Here is a 20,149-nt window from a genome sequence, read left to right as displayed (position 1 = left end):
CTCCCCATTTCAATTGGCAAGCAAACTAAAAAAAGAAAGTATGGATGGACTTCTAATTCATAAGCTTCATCCTCCACCATCATTTACGACAATAGGGTAGTTTCCTTCATCAAAGAAAACGAAAGGCATTGATTGCGATTTGTTACCCACCATTAGTGTATTTATGATACACTGATAAAATGATTAGGTTTTAGATATCCAAGTTAATGCGAATGGCATTGGTCAATTTCAACCGTATTTGAAAAAGGCCAGATTGGCGCCCATGCGATGCCACTCCCCGTGACGTCACAGGGACCTAGTTTCTATACGAGAAGATAGGAGTTTTACATCGTCTGAGATTACCAATGCATGCATGAGGCACAGAGCTCAGGGAATCATCTCTTAATAATCACCTATTAAAACTGGCTGAGGTCGGAAAGTTTCCTTCGTTAGATAAGGTATTATTAATCCATAATTAAGCCAAGCGCTACCTGCTAGCAGCCTGCATCAGCAGCCTGCACCTAGCAGTGCTCAAAGCCTCGCCCCTAGGTCACCTCACTTTGCAGCAGCAGGAACCAGAATGACATCACACAGGCTTATCCCGGCATTCATACTTAGCCGTCGCATTTGCCCCGTGCTTGAAAATTTCCACTTTTCATTTAATTGCGAAAAAATAGATATCGTGATTTAAGAATCTATAAATGTGAAATGCATACTCAAGGAGTAATAATCTTTTGATTTAGGAAATAAAAAAATAATAGGAAACTGTTAGAGAATGCAATTTCTCATATGTTTAATGTTTCTCATTTGTTTATAGGTTACCATGTCAAGGTAAAATATTGTTGTCGTTGTTGATTAAGTTCTTGTAATGGTTGTATCTGTATGACTTCTTAAATATCAAATAATAAGAATATTAACGAAATACAACAGGTTATGGGCCCAGTCACGATATAAAAGAAGAAAAGTTTTATGTGGATCTGCTTAACTCAGTACCTGGCCGCGGTGTCTCGTGCGTTTTGTGGAATATTGAAGATAGTGAACATAGATTATTCGGTTTGACTGGAGACCTTAAAAATGGAAGAAGAAGACAGATTTAAGATGCAACAATTTGACGGGAAGGATTACGATAGTTGGAAATTCTTAATGGAATTAATACTGGACGAAAAGAACGTAAGGTATATAATAGAGAAGCCGTATTCAGAAATAATAGCGCCTTGCGCAACTGCCCCAGACGGTGAAACCACAGCAGCGAAGAAATTAAGAGAAGTGAAATTGGAAGAATATGAGAGAGATTATAAGAGAACGAAGAGATATATCGCTGAAAGAATCAAAATGGAGCTTTTGGAAATAGTTAAAGGTTTCGTCACTGCTCACGAAATGTGGATTGCACTGAAAAATAGATACGAGAAAAGGTCCATGGCGAGTGTAATTAGTCTCATCAAGAAATTTCAAAATCTAAGATATTTGCCTAACCAAAACACTTTTGAGAAATTTTGCACAGAATTCGATAAGACTGTTCGTGAAATTTATGAAGCGGGAACCAAGTATGATCTAAGGCAACAGATTATCCATTTTCTCATTACTATGCCAAGTGAATTTGACAGTGTAGTAACTTCATTACGAACTGTTGCTGCAACTCAAGATTTAAATATGGAAATCGTGAGACAGCAAATAGAAGAATATGAGCAAGGCGATGACAGAAAGAAGAGACTGAACAATGTGAATTTCCAGCCAACGGCGTTTGCTGGTTTCAGAGGAAGAGGAGGTATGACTTCACCAAAGCCAATTTTCCGATTCCTATGCAATAATTGTGGAATTGTTGGACACAAGATTGCTGACTGCTTCCGACCAGGAGGTGGTGCCTATCAACAGCATCAAAGACGCAGTGGACGTGAGGGATGCGGTACCTTTCGGAGAGGCCGTGAGAATCAGCATCAGCAGTGCAGCGGTGGCCATCAGGATCGGAATTCAAACAGCTATCGCAGCCGAGGTGGTATGAATAATAATAATAGAGGTAGTCATCAAGCTCATCTTACAAATATGAGAGTTAATGCTAATTCAAATATCCAAACTAATGAACTAAATACTGAAGAATTAACTTATAATTTTGTTACTGAAGTTGAAGCATGCTATATTGAGGGTAAAGCTGATATGGAGAATGCATCCAAAGATGACTGGATTATGGACTCTGGTGCGTCTGAACATTTGGTGAGAGCTGATACCCTAGCTAATAATATTAGAATTCTTGAAAAACCAGTAAAATACTCATTGCTAGAACCAGAGATTTTATAATTGCTGAAAAGATATGTGACATTCATGCTTCCACACTAGTAAATGGTAACATTATAAATATTAATTTCTTAGATGTTTTGATGGTTGACCAATTGAAGTGTAATTTGCTTTCTATTTCTAAACTTGAAGACAAAGGTAATAAAATGTTCATTGATGATGGCGAATTTACAATAGTTAATAAGAAACATAATAGAGTTGTAGGGGTTGGTACAAGGGATGGTAGTCTGTATAAATTAGAGTTGAATCTAACGGGTCAGTGTTATAATGCTACTATTTCTGATGATTTATGGCACAGGAGACTTGGGCATATCAGTGGTGGAGTAATGAAGAAATTAGTTAAATGTTTGGACGGTATTGATTCCATTGATAAGGTATGTCAAGATTTGTGTGAAATTTGTATTTCAGGAAAACAAACTAGTGTTCCACATACTCAAACCAGAGATAGAGCAACAAGGGAACTAGAAAGAGTTCATTCTGATTTAACTGGCCCTTTTACTCCAACTGCCCATAATGGAGTCAGATATTTGATCAGTTTTGTTGATGATTTTACACATTTTTGTGTCACATATGGACTTAAGGAGAAATCAGAAGCTGCAGGATTTGTAAAACAGTATGTAGCAATGGCAACAAGTAGATTCAATTGTAAAGTAGTTCACTTTAGATGTGATAATGGTGGGGAATATGTAAATGAAGAATTGATTAAATTCTTTGAGGAACAAGGGATTCAATGGGAACTTACGATCCCTTATACTTCTCAATTAAATGGAGCAGCTGAACGCATGAACAGAACAATTAAGGACAAAGCTAGGTGTATGTTAATTGGTAGTAACTTGAATAAATCTTTCTGGATCGAAGCAGCTTTAACAGCTGTGTATTTAATTAACAGAATACCGACTAAAGCTATTGATCCTTTAAAAGTTCCAGCGGAACTCTGGTATGGTACTCGTCAAAATTTGAAGAAACTGAGAGTTTTTGGTTGTGTTGCCTATGTCAAAAAGAACAAAAATGAACTTAGAGGAAAGTTTGATGGAAAGACTAAGAAATGTATCTTTATAGGTTATTGTCCCAATGGGTTTAAGTTGTGGAGTTTGACTGAGAATAAAATGATCTCGGCATAAGTTGTTATATTTAATGAAAATAAGACTAAATTTGATGGGGAAAATTATGTAGAACTCTGGAATGAGAGTAAGAATGAAAATGTAGAAGATAGCGGTAGTGAAACTGAAAATGCGGAAGAAGATCAAGGATTGAGGAGGAGCACAAGAGTAGTAAAAAGACCTACTTATCTTAGAGGTTATGTGACATTAGCTTATAATGACTTGATTCAGAGAGAGGATCAAGATAAAATAGATCACTGCTTGTTGGCTCATTTTCTTACTGATGAAAACACTAAACCTCTAACTCACGCGATTGAAGAAAATTCTAATTTAGTTTTAAATGCAATAGCTTTTTCTGAGAGTGTTCCTGAAACTTTTGATGAGATAGAAGGCAGGAGTGATAAAAAGGAATGGATGAGGGCTGTTCAGGAGGAAATGAATGCACTTCAGAAAACTAAAACTTGGGAATTAGTTCAATGTCCACCTGATAGAAAACCGATTAAATGCAAGTGGGTTTTTGCTCTAAAAAGAGATGGTAATGGAGAAATAATTAGATATAAAGCTAGGTTAGTGGCAAAGGGATGTTCACAAAAACAAGGTATAGATTATACAGAGACATATGCACCTGTAGCAAGATTGTCATCACTTAGAGCTCTGTTAAGTGTAATTAATCATAAAAATATGTATTCCCATCAATTGGACGTAAAGAACGCCTTTTTAAATGGAGAGTTGAAGGAAGATATATATATGATACCCCCTGAAGGTTTGAAAGTTAAAGAAGGCTTGGTTTGTAAATTAAAGAAAACATTGTATGGACTTAAACAGGCTCCTATGGAGTGGAACTTTAGATTTCATGAGTTTATAACCAAACTTAACTATAAGCAGTGTGTAAGTGACAAATGTTTGTATGTAAGATGTCTAAGCTCTACTATTGACTATGTTTTGTTGTATGTAGATGACATAATTGTCGCCAGTAATGAAAAGGTGTCAATTGAGAGTACTGTAAGAAAATTAAGAGAAGAATTTCAAATGAGAGATCTTGGCGAATTAAACTATTTCTTGGGTATAAAGATAGAAAGAAGAGAGGGAAGTATGTTTCTAAGTCAAACTAAATATATTGAAAAATTACTTGAGAGATTTAATATGGTTACAGCAAATCCAAGAGATACTCCTTTGGCATCTGGCAAATTCTGTGATGTTCAATCAGAACCAATTCAACATAATAGATATAGAGAGTTGATAGGAGGACTTATGTATGCATGTGTAGCAACAAGGCCAGATATTTCGGCATCAATTAGTTTTTATGGTCAATATCAGACCAAACCCACTAAAGCTCTTTGGACTGGTTTAAAAAGAGTTCTGTGTTATTTAAAAGGAACTAAGAACTATGGGTTGTTCTTCAAAGGTCTTAATGATAGCAATGTTGTTGGATATGCTGATGCAGACTATGCTAATCATAATGATAGAAAGTCTGTGTCAGGCTATGTTTTCAAACTTTATGGAGATGCAGTTGTTTGGGCTTCAAGAAAACAGCGCACAGTTGCACTTTCATCTACTGAAAATGAGTTTTATGCCCTAGCTTCAGCTACTGCAGAACTGCTTTGGTTGTATAATTTACTAGTTGAATTGAAAATTCAGGTGAAACATCCAATTGTTTTATATGAGGATAATCAAGCTTGTATTAATTCTTTGTCAAAATGGGATCAAAAGAGAATGAAGCATATTGATGTAAAATATAATTTTGTAAGGGAATTAGTTAATAAGAAGTTGTTAGATGTTCAATATATACCTACTGATTGTCAAGTAGCAGACATTTTCACCAAAGGGTTACCATATACATCATTTTCAAAACACAGAGCAGAACTTGGTCTGGCTGAAGGTTAATGACTTAAAGTTGTATATTGTGTTAAATGAATAAAATTAAAAGATAGGGGTAGAGATGAATGAGAAATTGAGGAGGAGTGTTAGAGAATGCAATTTCTCATATGTTTAATGTTTCTCATTTGTTTATAGGTTACCATGTCAAGGTAAAATATTATTGTTGTTGTTGTTGATTAAGTTCTTGTAATGGTTGTATCTGTATGACTTCTTAAATATCAAATAATAAGAATATTAACGAAATACAACAGAAACCACCCTATTCCTCCATGTATTTATTTCCCTTCCGAGCACTCACCCAATGCTTCTGTTGTAGACTCATGGGCCATAGTAATTCCCTTAATTGGCTCCCCATCCTCCATAAATGTTGGCTGAAAGTAAGAAGTTTATGACTTTTTATTAAAGCCTCGATAAACTTATTTATAAAACGTATTGCATCAAAATTTTTGAGGCCCTCCAAAATATTTTCTCAACAAAATGACTTTCTTTCAACACACAGAAAGTTCAAAATTTTCCCAGTACCCTCAACCAGGAAGTGGTTATTGAATAATATTACGTCTGCATTGTTATATTATATTTATTAGATTACTCTGCCAGTGATGTCTTTTTGTACGCTACCCTATCATAACTAAGGTAATATAGGAGATAGTTACATCTCTGAATTACATTTATAATTATAATAATATGTAGTTCAATTCAGTAGGAAGGAAAAGGAGCTTATAATATATTACCAACAAATTAAAAGTCATTATTCTCTTGCCAGAAAAAGTGAAGGCATAATTTTGAAACAAGGCAATATTTTTGAAAAAAAAACATCACTGTCAATAAAGTAAAAATCTGTACAAACACGACAAAATGTCGTCTTTTTTTCCAAGTAAAAACTGGGACAAACATGCACTTATTAATTAAATACTCTTGATCAATAGTTTACGAAACCTCAGTTGAAACCAAGGTCATAACCCAGCTACTGCAAGATGTCCAATGGACATCCATTTGACATCCAGAAGTCTCTTATGGACATCCTTTGGATGTCATTTAGATGACATCCTATGAGGGTCACTACAAAGACATCCATATGGAGGCTCTAGAATGATATCCAATGGACATGATGTAAAATAGATAGTAAATAATATAAATTATATTAATTTATGACTTCTTAACCCCTCAACGCCGTCATGCATACGCAGTACGCGCCCTTTAAATTTCGTATGCCACCGCCATGCGTACCCAGTACGCTTCCTGACCTACTGTATATAATATTTTTTCTCCGCCAGACATTGCATGTTAAATTAAAACTAATTACTCTATCGCTTGAAGAAATGTTTTTCCTCTCCAATAACATATCCATAACGGCTTTATGCCTTCAAAATGTTTTTAAAATGCTTCGATAAAATTCCGTTTTAAACCACAGTTGACGACTTCGGTCAAAAAACTCAACGCCTTCCTTCAACTGTTCTATCATGAAAACTTCCGCCTATTCTGCTTGAGAGACGTCGAGAAGGGTCAGCTACTTTAGCTTGAGATACGGTATCTTCAGAACTGAATGCCTTCTTTCCGTCTTCTGCTTGTTTGTCGTCACCTCGAGCCCCAAGTGTGTTTGGCCCGCCTCGTTAGTCCTTACGGTCCTAGGCGAAGGGGCCATGTGCCTCGCTCTGCATTTATTTTTTTATATTGTTTTTCTGGACAGTAATCAACGAAGATAAGATTCCATCTAAACAGTCAGCATATACCAGGGCCCTTCGAGATATTTTCTCGTCTCTTGAGGGAGCTTCCAAACCACCAGCTTCAGTCCACTAGAGTCATTCATGCTGTGTGGAGTTCTTTCAGGCAGTGTGTTGAAATTCTCATCGGGTGTACTTACTGTGGGTGGTATTTTTTTACAATTGGGGATCCTACGAAATGGGAATAGTATTGAAAGGCAAAAAAGAGACTCGGAAGTCTGTTAGTGTGTTAGGTTATAGTAAATTCATTGGTTGGGTGAATTTCAAGGACCTGTTATTGCATTCGTAACTAATGGAAAGAAAACGCCATTACAAGTGGTGTATGAAGTTATTTAGGAGACAATTGAATGCGGCAGTCCTAAATTCATATGTTGATCATAGGAAAAACACGTATAAAAATTTGACTAATCATTTCGCGTGCCATTGGTCGAGGTAATACTTTTGAAATATCCGACGTCATACGAACTGTTTGGACATGGCCGTCACTCATTGCACAGTTTAGTACCAAGACTCACAGAAATACATTCCCTAAAGAAAATTCCTGCAGCTGGGAAGAAATCAAAGTCTCAAAGGAGGTGTGCAGTTTGTGCCTAATATGGGTAATGAATAGACTGCGTGTACTGGTGTGAAAAATGTGCAGTGGGATATGTTTGGATTGCTTCAAATCATGCCACACAAAGCAGATTTTCTAAGGTAAATCATTTGAATATTCACATATTGACGTTTGAAACATTAGCATGTGATTACCTAAATGGAATGATACGGTAATAATGGAACGAAGTCAGAGAAGTGGGCGGAGTGGTAAATTTCAAGTAGGCGAAACGCGTAATCCTATCGAAAGTATCCAATCTGCTATGACATTTACAACCCCAAATAACTAAATTACATCATGTAATTGTATTTTTTTAATGCATGGAATGTTAGACATCTTGTAGCTTATTCGAAATCAAATTAAAATCTTTCGAAATTGAAAATTTATTCATAAGTTCGTAAAAGAAGATACATAAAACAATAAATATTCTTTCAAATCGCTCGAAAAATTATTATGCAGTAGCGTATTATATTACGCAGGTTCACTCAAATTTTCAACGATACACATCGTATATTATGAAAGATATAAATTATTGAATGATAGTGTGCCAAAAAAGCGAAGTCATTTAAATCTCATCCGGCCGCTGAGATGGGATTAAAATTTAATGCCCGCCGCGCTTGAGGGGTTAAAGGCGCTGGAGATGAGTATTTCCACCAGCATTTCAAGTCATCAGTCCGAGTTTTCCAATTCCTGAAGGCCAATGTTGGAACTAACACCCATGACTTACAACTATCAATCTATCTACTTTGATCGATTTAGTCAGAAATCAGGTCCCATCAACACAAGATGTCTAGTGGCAACATATAACCAGTGCTATGTGTATTATCATGAACAATGTTGATGTACTGTCACCCAAATACAGTAGCAGTTATCAATTGCGAATCAATGATCATCTGACAGTGCAATGTTTTTTTTTGGATTCTGTGGAATTTTTCCAGATTCCTCCAAAGGGTATCAACCGCTGATCGGATAAGCAGAGAGTTCATTATTAAAATTCGTATTTGGCAGAGTTGATACTAATCATATAATTGTGAACCTGTTTTTACCAAGTGGATTTCTTACATGTGTTGACTATGCAGATATCTAGCAGGCTCAAGTTAAACTTTGATAACTAATCAGATGTTATCAATACACTGAAATCAAAAGCTTGCTTTTTATCAAATTATAAGTTTACTTTGAAAGTGCTATTCCTCAAGGCTGGAATCTACAATAGAAATACAGTAGCCTATTATAGAAATTCCAGGTTTGAGACTGTGTGCTTTTGCAGAGAACATAAATGCAAAAAAATAAGGTTATGCAATTACCACAATGACAACATCTGATTCTACGAGGAAATTTGAGTAGGAGGACAACAGTTTTTGTCTCACGGCATCAAAACTTGTAATATTTTAGGGTAAGTAGGATTACAAACTATGTATTTGCCTTGAGTGCAATCAATGGATGTGATGAAAGCCTGTAAGAATTCCCAGTAAAATTTTGAAACCTGGTAAGCCCAAAGAAAAATATTTGGGCCACATTGTATTAATGTTTCACTTTTAAATCTCATCACTTTGATATTACTCTAACTGTCAAAATCTGGTTGGACAATTCCATTAAAAGAGTATTCAATACAATATCTTAACGATGATATGCTTAATAAGAAAATGCAATCAACAGTTTCAGAGTTTGTCTCCAAGAGTTTGGCGTGGACTATATATACTCAAGAAATCCGCTTGATGAAGGTCCTCAATATATAGAATATAAAATCTGGTTAGCAGGAATTTTTATCATCTAATAACCTAGGAGCTGATGAAACAAGTAGAAGGACTTCAGTGGTTGATACCCTTTGAGGGACCTAGAAGGATTCAAAAAAAGGCAAACAGAAGGGGGAAAAAGCCTTCCTTCCCTTTCTCTAGGGTTGCGTACAGAAGGCCCGGGGCAAAACCCCCGTCGATATAAGGCCGGGCGACAAAATCCCCTGCTGACGATATGCCCAATGACAAAATCCCCAGGTGACAAAATACACAATTACTTTTCAGTTTTCTTGGGCTGAATCATGCTTTCACATCTTTTACCATGTTTCTATGGACAAAAATATCACTTTTTGTGAATTATTTTTCTGAAACCTAACCTAACCTGAATGGGCTGAAGTATCCTTTCAATTTTTAAAACAATTAGGAAAACAATTCAGTAAATGATTGAAATTGATATTTCAATACAAATTTAAATATTTTTAAAGAATAAATTATTAGATAACTCAAGTTTAAGCAATTAGGTTGTTTTTTTATTTTTGTTAACTTATTTTTTAACTTTTTCAAAACTTTACATTTGTAGCAACACCTTGTAAGTAGCTGCGGGGATTTTGTCACGGCAATTTTGTCCTGGGCGTTTTGTTGCTGGGAATTTAGTGAACTGACACCTTTCTCTCGACTTATCTCTCATCCTCAGGGGATCCTCTCCTGAGGATGCTTTTCAAAATGTCGGGAGAAAAGGACGAAATTACCAGGTGGGAAGCCCAAGAAACCTTTCTTCAATTGCCAAATCCTGAAAAAGTCATGCGATGGATGTATAGAAGTGCGACATTTGGACATCTGCCATAAGTACAAAGGACATCAAATGGATGTCAGCTGGTACATCCAATAGATGTCCAATGGACATAATTTCAGTGGCTGGGAACCACAAAAGACTAAACCATAGGCTGCTCCTTATTTTTCAGAATTGAGAAAATTTATGTTTTCCTAACCTCAAAACGATCCAAATGAGGTTTATATTCACATGCTAAAATTTGGTAAATTTAAAATTGCAGGAGACTATGCCAAAGGGGCAATTAGTACTGAGGAACTTCAATTGAGCTTTTTGGGACAAAAAAGCACTGTAATTGCAGAAAAATGAAAGTGGAATCCTAAATGCCAAATTTCTGTTTGTTTTGACCTATCTCCAATCGTTTCAGAGATATCCACTGTCATAATGTCAGCCTCCATTGGAGTACTACCCCACATTGTGGCACTGCTGACATGGCCAGTAGAAACTTCAACTCAACCCCCTCCCTACCCTTGGCAAAGTCTTCCCTCACAGGTAAATTAACATTCACTTGCTAAAGATTTGAACATGCTGTTTCTCTTGTTCCATTATTAATATTGGTAAAGCTTATAACATAACTTTTAAGCTTTCCAACACCATCCTACATGATGGGTACCGCCCCTTTAACCTCAAGTTGAGTTGCAACATAAAAAGGAACAAACAGCTTATTTTGAGATAAAAACACTTATTTCAGCTATTTGTAACTTTGAATCAAATGAGTGACTAATAATATTGTGTAGAAGGAACAATATTCTATCATTTACAACGATTAACTCTTTATCTGTGGGAGCGTCAACATTTTTCTGCCACTGTGTGCAAGACAAAAGCAAGGAAGATATTTTTCTGTCGACCCTGGGCGTGTTAAAGGTAGTGGACCCTCAAGGACTGCCGACACTACCCCCTGACGACAGACTACAAATTTAATGTTCTAGGTAGTTACACAGTGATGGAAGAGCCACCACTGATAGAATAAGGAAGAGAGACCAAGGCATTCAAATAAGTTTCCCCGGCTAATGGACAACAGCAAGATAAATAAATTCCTTGGAAATGCAAGGATTTGTTGGAATTGTTTTCATCGTGAATGCACCGTGGAGAGCAGGGAGCTCCCTCTCTCTCTGAGAAGGGATAATAATCCAGGTAGCACTCCCCGTGGTGAGGGTGCCCAGTCATCGAAAGACACCTTTGCGCGCTCTGCCATTAGGTTGGGAGGAGTTTAAGCAACTGCAGAAAGGACGGCAATAAAATCTTAAGGAAGGGCTGCCAGTGGTAAGAAAATCTGGTGGAACGTTGAAAAATGCTTTTCCCACACTCACTATGCGGACTGTTTAAAAACGTTCCCACAGCCTAAGGGTTAATATTTAGATTTATCACCAAGTACCTCCTTGATCAATTAATTTAATTGGATTACAGGAATTTCATACATACCTCGGCATTATCCTTGGGAGATGGTTCCTTCTTGGCCCCAATCAGCTTCCAATTGAGGTCTGTCAACATGGCTCCTGAGCTCTCGACTTCCATCTCCTTACCATGGGAAGATGTAGAGGCTTGGGCCTGCAAGAGAATCTGCAAGCATCATCATCGACATATTCAGTGCAGAGTGTGTCAATTGACGTGGTCCCGTCTAAGCTGAGATAGGGAGCACGTCAATTGATGTGCTCTCCCTTTCTCCACTTCCGTACATGACCTTTCTCCACCTCCATACATGACTAATATTGACTTGCGTCTTCCATTTGCATGTAAGGCCTTCAGCAAGCTTCCCTCTTTCAAAGTATGTGCACCGCTTTTGAAAAAAGCTGTATTTGAACTGAAGTTATGGAGTGGAAACCTTCGACTATTTTTCATTCTTATTTTAACGGCCAATTCTGACAACTTTTATGAAAATCAGGCCCGCATTGAATGTGTTAATTATTGAAATACAGAAATATAGCAATACTTTTGGGAATTTGTCACGGGAATAAAATTAAAGTTTGATTTTTATGGATGCATTCTTCATACCACCTTGCGTAACAATACTGATAATGCATATGTACTCTACATAGATGTTTAATAGGCACGAAGCAAGCTGAAACTGCCGCTTCAGTCCACACTGGTGTGGACTTGCGGGTGATAAATACTTTTGAGAATTTGTAACAGGAATAAAATTAAAGTTTGCTTTTTATGGATATATTTTTCACACTACCCTGCAAGCTGCCTAAAGGTAATCCATAAATGAATGAATACTTTTAATATGATTCAGGTAGAACCTGTGATAGATAATGAACACAAGATACATGTCTTGCTCCAACAAAATATTAAACAAATAAATAGCATTTTGACAAAAATATAACAACAGTGTTACAAAGAGTCATTGTTCAGCTTTTGTGATTATTTACAATCATTGCTAGGCTTAACAAGCTGTTAATTTTCAGACAAAAACAGTGACATATTCAATATTAAATAACAAAAAAATATAGGTTCTACCAAAAGATAATTATGGACACACATTTGTGTAAATTAATTTATAGAAAGTTTTGATAGCCTCGTAAAATGAAGATGATAAACTAACCTTAGCCCTGGATTTCAAATGGGAGCAAAGCCTTTCTTTAAATGATTGAAGTGAACAAGTTAATTTTCTACTCAGTGGTAGAGAGTTCTAGAATCTGGATGCTGTTAGCTGAACCGAAATATAGGAACTTTGATCATGTAAAATTAGGTTTTTTGAATTTACCACTTTACTATATGCCAAATACCTCTCATTTGCATTGCAAAATCCTGGCAAAAGCCATGTGATCAACCTCTGAGCATTAGTTTCCGGAGTTGCAAAACTCCAGATATAACTTCACTCATAACAAAAACTAGTGTGTAAGTAACGCTATGCAGGAGATTCCAGAGACCATAGATAATGAAATAGATGCAATAAATGTAAAAATGGTCTATAACAAAGATTTAGTCTATTTTGGGTTATAATTCAGTTAAATAACATCAAACCCTTTGGTTAGTAAAATAACTTGGGCAGTTGAGATATAACGGAAGGACATGCTACGTTATCGAAAAAGAGAAATCCGTAGATTGACTCCTTATTAGACAAAAGGTAAATAACTTCAACGGGGAATTGTGAATGATTTGTTTTACTTTTAATGCACAGTTAACAAATTGTGCATCCTAGAGGTGCAGTTACATCCATTGACTGAATACTGATTCTATAATGTCTGTTTCAGTAAAAAACCATCAGTTCGACTGGAAATAACTGAATCCTTCACAATTTATTTGCTCAAGAGGTATCAGACAGTGCTTTCGAATGTATGATATCAACATGGTGGAATTGCAATACATCTGTGATAAAATATAAATAACAAATTATAATAAACAAATTTAAATATATAGCTCTACTATCGACCACAGTTTCAACACTCTCCGTCATTTTCAAGGTCTCATATCCTTACAGTGAGACAAATTATGCGGTATTGAGATTAGCTATTAGTGATGCATGATGGGAGAAAGAAACAGTCAGTATAATAGCATGGACACAAAGAGCATTCTACAAAAAAGAATATAATCACAGCTGAGAATACAAATCCAGAAGTAATGAAACCAGGGTTCCCACTCTACCTGAATAATGAAATTCACGGCTTTTTCCAGGTTTTCACGGTTATTTTTCACGTTTTCACGGTTTTTTCAGGTTTTCACGGTCACAATTTCGCTAAATTCACGGTCCGTTAATAAGCCAACAATAAGAAAATCACTGGCCGTATATCAACAGAAAATTAACGTACGCGGCAAACGCTGTGAATGTTAACGCCGCAATGAAAAGTGATATCTGTTATGACGTGATCTATCGTTTGCAAAATTCAGGGCCGACTAAAGGACCAGCCCAACCGCGAATGTCCGCAAAACTAGTCTATTACTTGAATTGTTCCTGTCTAATGAATATATTTTTAATATAATAGAGGTAGTGTGTAAAGCGTGAACAATGTTGCCTTAATCGTCAGTGGCACGCTCATCTGGATCTTCGCCTTCATATCTCTACTTGTTTTCTCCAGGTAGCTCACTCAACCCCCACCCCTACCGTCATGTGCTAGCGGACAACCCAAGGCGCTCTGCAATATTCACGCGCATCTAGCCCGGATTCTTTTCTTCGTGTTCAATTATTTTCAGTCCATCTCTTAAAGTTCTCAATAGTTTCTTCGGAGTGGCCAAGGTCCGAAGACGAATAAAATTAAACTAGTGAAAATGAAACCTGACTTTATTAAACCCACATGGAAAACACTCGGTGGTTCGAAGTCCAGCCGCCCTGGAAAGTAGGGAACCACTCGTACGAGGTGAAGTTCGGAACTGATGCTATCGCGTACGGGGGTACGCAGAGCATACTGCAGAGGGCGAAGCGTGACCATATGACTGCGCCATCAAATTTTTTACCCTAAAGATACCCATTCTTTTCTAACTATCGTAGCGCCAGATGAGCAGATGAATTCGGATCGTTAGTAGGGAGAAACAAAAACCCTGAGAAGATATCCCTTCGTCAGTAACTCTGACAAGTGAGACTTATAGTATAGCTCGTAAATTGATAACTGATAACAACCTGATATCATGTTTCCGGGACAAAATGCCGAATTAACTGCCGAGAAGCTCACTGTCAGCTACGAGGATATCGCGTTTCGCCAAAAATCACCATTGTATTTTTTCATCTATTTCCTTGCTTAAAATACGTCGCGTTTGGTCTCGTTTTTTTTAATTACGTGCAAATTACTAACATTTCAATCTAATAAAAGCATAATAGCAATTGCTGAATATCATTGTTAGATACCTTTTGGGCTAATAGGGGACTCATGCAGCAGTTGACCTCCAGGAACTGGGAACTTTGAAGGAGTTAGGCTGAAAAAGGTCAGTGGGTGAGAAGAGGGGGGAGCGCGAAACACGTTTCTATTGTTCTCGTGTAACTCGATATTTTTTTCGAAGCTAAGGTCTTCGTAATACAATCCCTGCGCGAGCTGGGGCCTTTTTTTATTTTGAAGAAGAGGAAAGCGTCGGAAGGGGGGAGGCGAATGCTGAATGGAGGGGGATAACGGATCTTGGGAAATGCGCTAATGTTACTTTCCCACGGCACTGAGCTTCTCCCAATGGTAGTTCCATCTCTTAAGGAAGATTCCAACTATGTGCTATTCGTTATTAGCCAAAAATTACACATTGTATTCATTTCGTCTCATTTTCGTCTAACGATGGATGCGGGAAAATTATGCGTCGGAACCACGATCTTCAAACGATCAATGCGAGAAACGATACTTCGGGGAACGATAGATGCGGGAAAAAATTACTTTGTCTATAAGGAACTTTATTTGGGATCAGAAACGGCGAACGATCAATGCGGGAACGATAGATCGAGGTTCCACCGTATAACTTTTCTTTTGAAAGCGGCAGTGTAATGACTTCTCTGCTACCGTAATACTCTGAAACCAAAACTGAATCGATCTCTCTAATCAGAGGCAAATCATGTTCCCTTCATACTGTTGTTCTGGAAAAAATGGAACGACTTTGTAGCAGTTTATATCGCGACGGCATTGAGGCTTTAACGTTACGATCCTAGGCGGATCTAGGGAGGGGCACGGGGGCACATACCCCCCAGACACTTAAAAAATATGCGAGATTTTGAATACGGTCACATTATCATTGCGCTCGTTTTGTATCATGAGGTATCCTTGTGCCCCCCCCCAGAACAAAATCCTGGATACGGCTTTGCTTGTGCTCCCCACTCCCCAGAAAGAAATCCTGGATCCGCCTCTGGTTAAAATTTAGGGAAATTGTAATCAATCACACAAAAATTTTGTTAGTTGATCAAGCTCTAACTTGAATGCATCCGAACCCAGGGGGAAAGCAGGCGATCTCGCGGACACGGCAGAAGTGCACCCGGCGACTGATTGGCACGCACGCTTTACCTGCTGCCTAAAATGGCAATAGTTTTTCACTTAAACACAAAATTAAATAATCTAAATTACTGTTCAGGTATTTTTGACGTTGATTTTTCGTTGTATAGCTATATATATTAGGTTGCAACCTCAGGTATCCATATTTTTTTCCGACGAAAATTATGCAACCCGATTGACGTCGAGAATTTTGCATTCGATTATAAGACGAACCCTCTTTTCTGCAGGAGTTAGGAGGAAAAAAAAACTTGTTTTAGATAGGTGCAAATAGGTACATTATAATTCACTTGGTTTGAAATACATATATAAAGACATAATAAATACCTGCTGAAACATGTTATTTTCACTTTCACTTCACTTTATCACTCGTCAAATATTTCCACAAAAACCTTCCGGTTGCGACGTAAAACTGGCAAGGCCCAGGTCGACGCATGCGTAGATCGTGTAATGCTGTGTTGCCATAAGCGGAAATCTTCTCTCGTTTTCAGGCCGCAACGCGCGAGAATTAGTAACCTCGCGCCGAAAGCTCGCTGTCGCCCGGTTCAAACGCAAGGAGTGTAGTGTCCACAGCGCATAGCAGGTTGTCCAGGTTAGCGGTCTTCCAATCACAGGTTTGAGGGTGTTGAATAAACGTTCAAATTTTTCAAAACAAATGCCATCTAGATTTAGTTTTGAAAGTGATCGCTGCAGCCAGTGGGAAGCCTAATTGGGTGGAAGGGGACTAAGCAGTGACCGAGGGAGGGGAAACCAAGACAGTCGAGGAAAGTAAACAAGCTGATGAGAAGTGGTGTCATATTTCAGGAGGGGGGAGAGAAAAGGCCTGCGCTGGGAAAAGATGTTTTTTTCTCTTCAGGCAACATTCGTTCCCACGCTTTTCTGACCCATGCGACGATGCTCGCCACAATGAAAGAAGTGCGCTCGCCACGAACGAAGTTGAAAATTTCTGGTAAGGTATTATTATCAAGATTGAGAGATTTTTAAGGTTTTAGGACGAAATTCACGGCTTTTTCCAGGTTTTTTCACGGTAGACGAAATTCACGGCTAATTCACGGTTTTAAGGTTTTCACGGTTGAGTGGGAACCCTGGTTCGATGCACCACACACAACATATGGAGCATATTTATAAATGACAGCAAGGCTTCAAAATTGACAGCTACAGAAAAGTAAAGAGAGGAAGCTTTCAAAATGTGTTGCTCCTGAAGAATGTTGAAGATAAAAGGGGTAGTCAGAGTAAGTACCAAGGAAGAGCAGAGAATAGGAGATAAAGGAATTCTCTTAAAAATGATGACCTGATAAAGATAATCAGAAAAAGAAAAGGACACGTGTGCTGTAAGAGGGGAAAGTAATGCTTCTGAATGTGTTTCATGCATCAGATAATTAAGAATGTAAAAGAGAAGAAGACCGTATAAATGAAAAAAAGAAGAGATAGCTGAGAGCAATGGAGGGCTATATAAAACCAATTTTAGAATTGCTGACTTATGATGGCAATAAAGTTTAGATGCAGTTCTAGTTAAACTTACAATAAATAGTTCATAAATAGTATTACCTGATCAGAGGATGCTTCATTCGCCAGTTTGCTTGAGGTGCCATCAGTAAAATCATTGTCCACACATCCACCTTCATTATCACTGATCTGATCTTCTTTAACATGAGATGACCTGTATATTCCCAAATCACCCTAATGGAAAGAGAAACACTCATAGATAAACATTTTAATCAATTGTTACAATCAGTTGTGTAACTATTTAACTTCTGGTCATTATTTAACTCAAAACGGAAATCAACCCAAATACCAACCATCGTTAAATCAGACCAAGGGTCTTTCTCGGGAGTAGAGCGACCTTCGGCTTTGAACAAATACTTTTCCTCAAACTTCACCCCTCCCACTCCGCAATTCGAACTTCCAACACCTTATCCAGTTGCTCTCACTCACTTACCATGGTCTCTGTTATGCCTGAGGAGAGACTAAGCCTCCCAACAAAGCCACTGGAGCCGACAGCCTCGGATCACTCTTTCTGCACCAAACAGCTGATTCTCTCCACATCCCCCTCTGTATATTATTCAACCGATTCTTTTCATAGGGATCATTTCCTTCAACTTGGAAAACAGCACTTATTACTCCCATTTCAAAATCCGGCAAAAAAGATGATGTAAGTAACTATCGTCCTGTGTCTATCCTCCCTATTCTTTCTATTTTATTCGAACGTGTTATTCATGACCAACTTCTATCATTTACTATCGCTTACATCTCATCCCAGCAGCATGGCTTCCTTCCAGCTAGCTCCACTGTTACGAACCTATCTATCCTACATCAGCATATCACCGCTGCTTTTGAAACCTCTTCACAACTAGACGTTTGCTACATTGACTTTGCTTAAGCCTTCGACTCCGTCAATCACACCCTTCTTATCCACAAACTGTCTTATTGCTACATTATCCACGGCTCTTTCCTATCTATACTCTCGAATTTCCTAACCGACAGCACTCAGCGAGTTATTCTTGACGGAGCGTCTTCTCCAAGCACCCCCATCCTTTCAGGCAACCCCCAAGGCAGTGTTCTCGGACCTCTTCTCTTTTCCCTCTTCATTGACGATATTATGAGCTGTGCACTTTCTAACGCATGCGGAATTCTCCTCTTTGCAGACGACTGCAAAATATTCAAAAGAGTTGAGAATACTTCTGACTCTCAGTCTTTGCAGTCTTCCCTTCATTCCGTCAAGGCCTGGTGCCTTCAGTGGCAACTCAAAATTAATACAAGCAAATCAAAATACATACCCTTTTCTTTAAAACGCACCCTCAATCCTCATAAATATACTATTTTTAATGAAATTGTTCCGATAAAGTCCACCATTAATGACCTGGGTGTTACTTTCGACCCCAAACTAACTTTTCTTCCGCACCTAAATAAAATGAAATCCAAGGCCATGTCAGTCGTGGGAGTTCTTTATCGACTCACTTCTGTTACCAATCCAATCGCCATGAGAGCTATTTTCACCGGTTGCGATCTCCCAATCCTCGAATACTGCTCCATTATTTACTCCACTGCCAGCCCCTCCAACCTTAAAATTCTTGAACGCCCTGTTAATTTCTATATTTCAATAGTGCGACACTGTATACCTCACCTCCGTAATTCTTCTCGCTCTGAAGTAATGTCTGCCCTATCATTGGTCCCACTATCCTCCCATTGGAATTTGCATGATATTTCCCTCATTTACAGTGCCTTAAATGGCAAGTTCCGATACTCAGATATGCTGCCTTTCTTTTCACTCCACATTCCCTCCCGCACCTTCCATAATAACCACTTACTACACCAACCTAAATTCCTTCTTTCTCTCTCTCTCAGAGATCACTATTTTACAGACTCCCTACCTCCTTCAATGCCATTTCGAGTACTCACCCTTTCCTGGATCTTTCAATGCCCGTAAGATTACTCAAGGGGCAGCTTCGAAAAGACATCTACTGAATCCCTTTGCTTTTCTTTTTTATATCCTTTTTAAAGTTTTTTTTATAGTTAATAGTTGTTAAAGCTGCAGATTTTATGTTTTGTATTCAATGTAAAGGCCATTATGGCTGTGTTTGAATAATTTAATAAAGAAATAAATAAAAAAGTGAAAATTTTCAAGTGCGCAAAAACACGATGGCTAAGTACGAATGCTGGGAAAACCCCATGTGACATCATTCTGGTTCCAGCTGTCGCCATGTGAGGTGACCTGGGGGAAAGGCTTTGAGCTCTGATACGACGCAGGATGCTAGCAGGTAGCAGAGTACCCTTCTAGCAGGTAGTGCTTGGTTTAAATAAGGATTATTATTCCCCGATCAAATGAAGGAAACTTTCCGACCATAAGCAGTTTTAACAGGTGACTATTAAGAGATGTTTCCCTGAGCTCTGTGCCTCGTACATGCATTGGTAATCTCAAACCATGTAAAACTCCTGGCTGCTTGTATAGAAACTAGGGGCCGTATTTTAAGACGTTCCTAGAGGAACGACTCTTCCCGTATGACGCGTTACTAGGGGGAAGTCAACCTCTAAGCGTTTTTTAAACGAACCTCTTCGTTTGTAGGACCAGCTCTATCTACAAGCATACCGATTGTCTCCCTACTATTTTGAGCATGGCTCAGACCATGCTACTAAATT

The 20,149-nt window shown here is 38.1% G+C and overlaps 1 protein-coding gene across 3 annotated transcripts in view; it reads right to left on the bottom strand.

The window, feature by feature from the left end:
- The window catches only part of LOC124172193 (zinc finger protein 271-like), a 51,254-nt gene that overhangs the window by 16,152 nt on the left and 14,953 nt on the right, over positions 1-20,149 (bottom strand). For 2 of the 3 annotated variants that reach the window (XM_046551611.1, XM_046551612.1), the window contains exons 5-7: positions 17,561-17,692; positions 11,544-11,681; positions 5,545-5,617 (exon numbers count right to left, since the gene is read on the bottom strand). In XM_046551611.1, the coding sequence (XP_046407567.1) occupies positions 5,545-5,617; positions 11,544-11,681; positions 17,561-17,692 (343 nt within the window). The remainder of the gene's footprint in view (positions 1-5,544; positions 5,618-11,543; positions 11,682-17,560; positions 17,693-20,149) is intronic. The other variant, XM_046551613.1, reaches the window with a different exon arrangement.

Source organism: Ischnura elegans (assembly GCF_921293095.1).
Source record: "Ischnura elegans chromosome 13 unlocalized genomic scaffold, ioIscEleg1.1 SUPER_13_unloc_1, whole genome shotgun sequence".
Classification (NCBI taxonomy): domain Eukaryota; kingdom Metazoa; phylum Arthropoda; class Insecta; order Odonata; family Coenagrionidae; genus Ischnura; species Ischnura elegans.
This window is presented reverse-complemented; position numbering and strand designations above follow the sequence as displayed.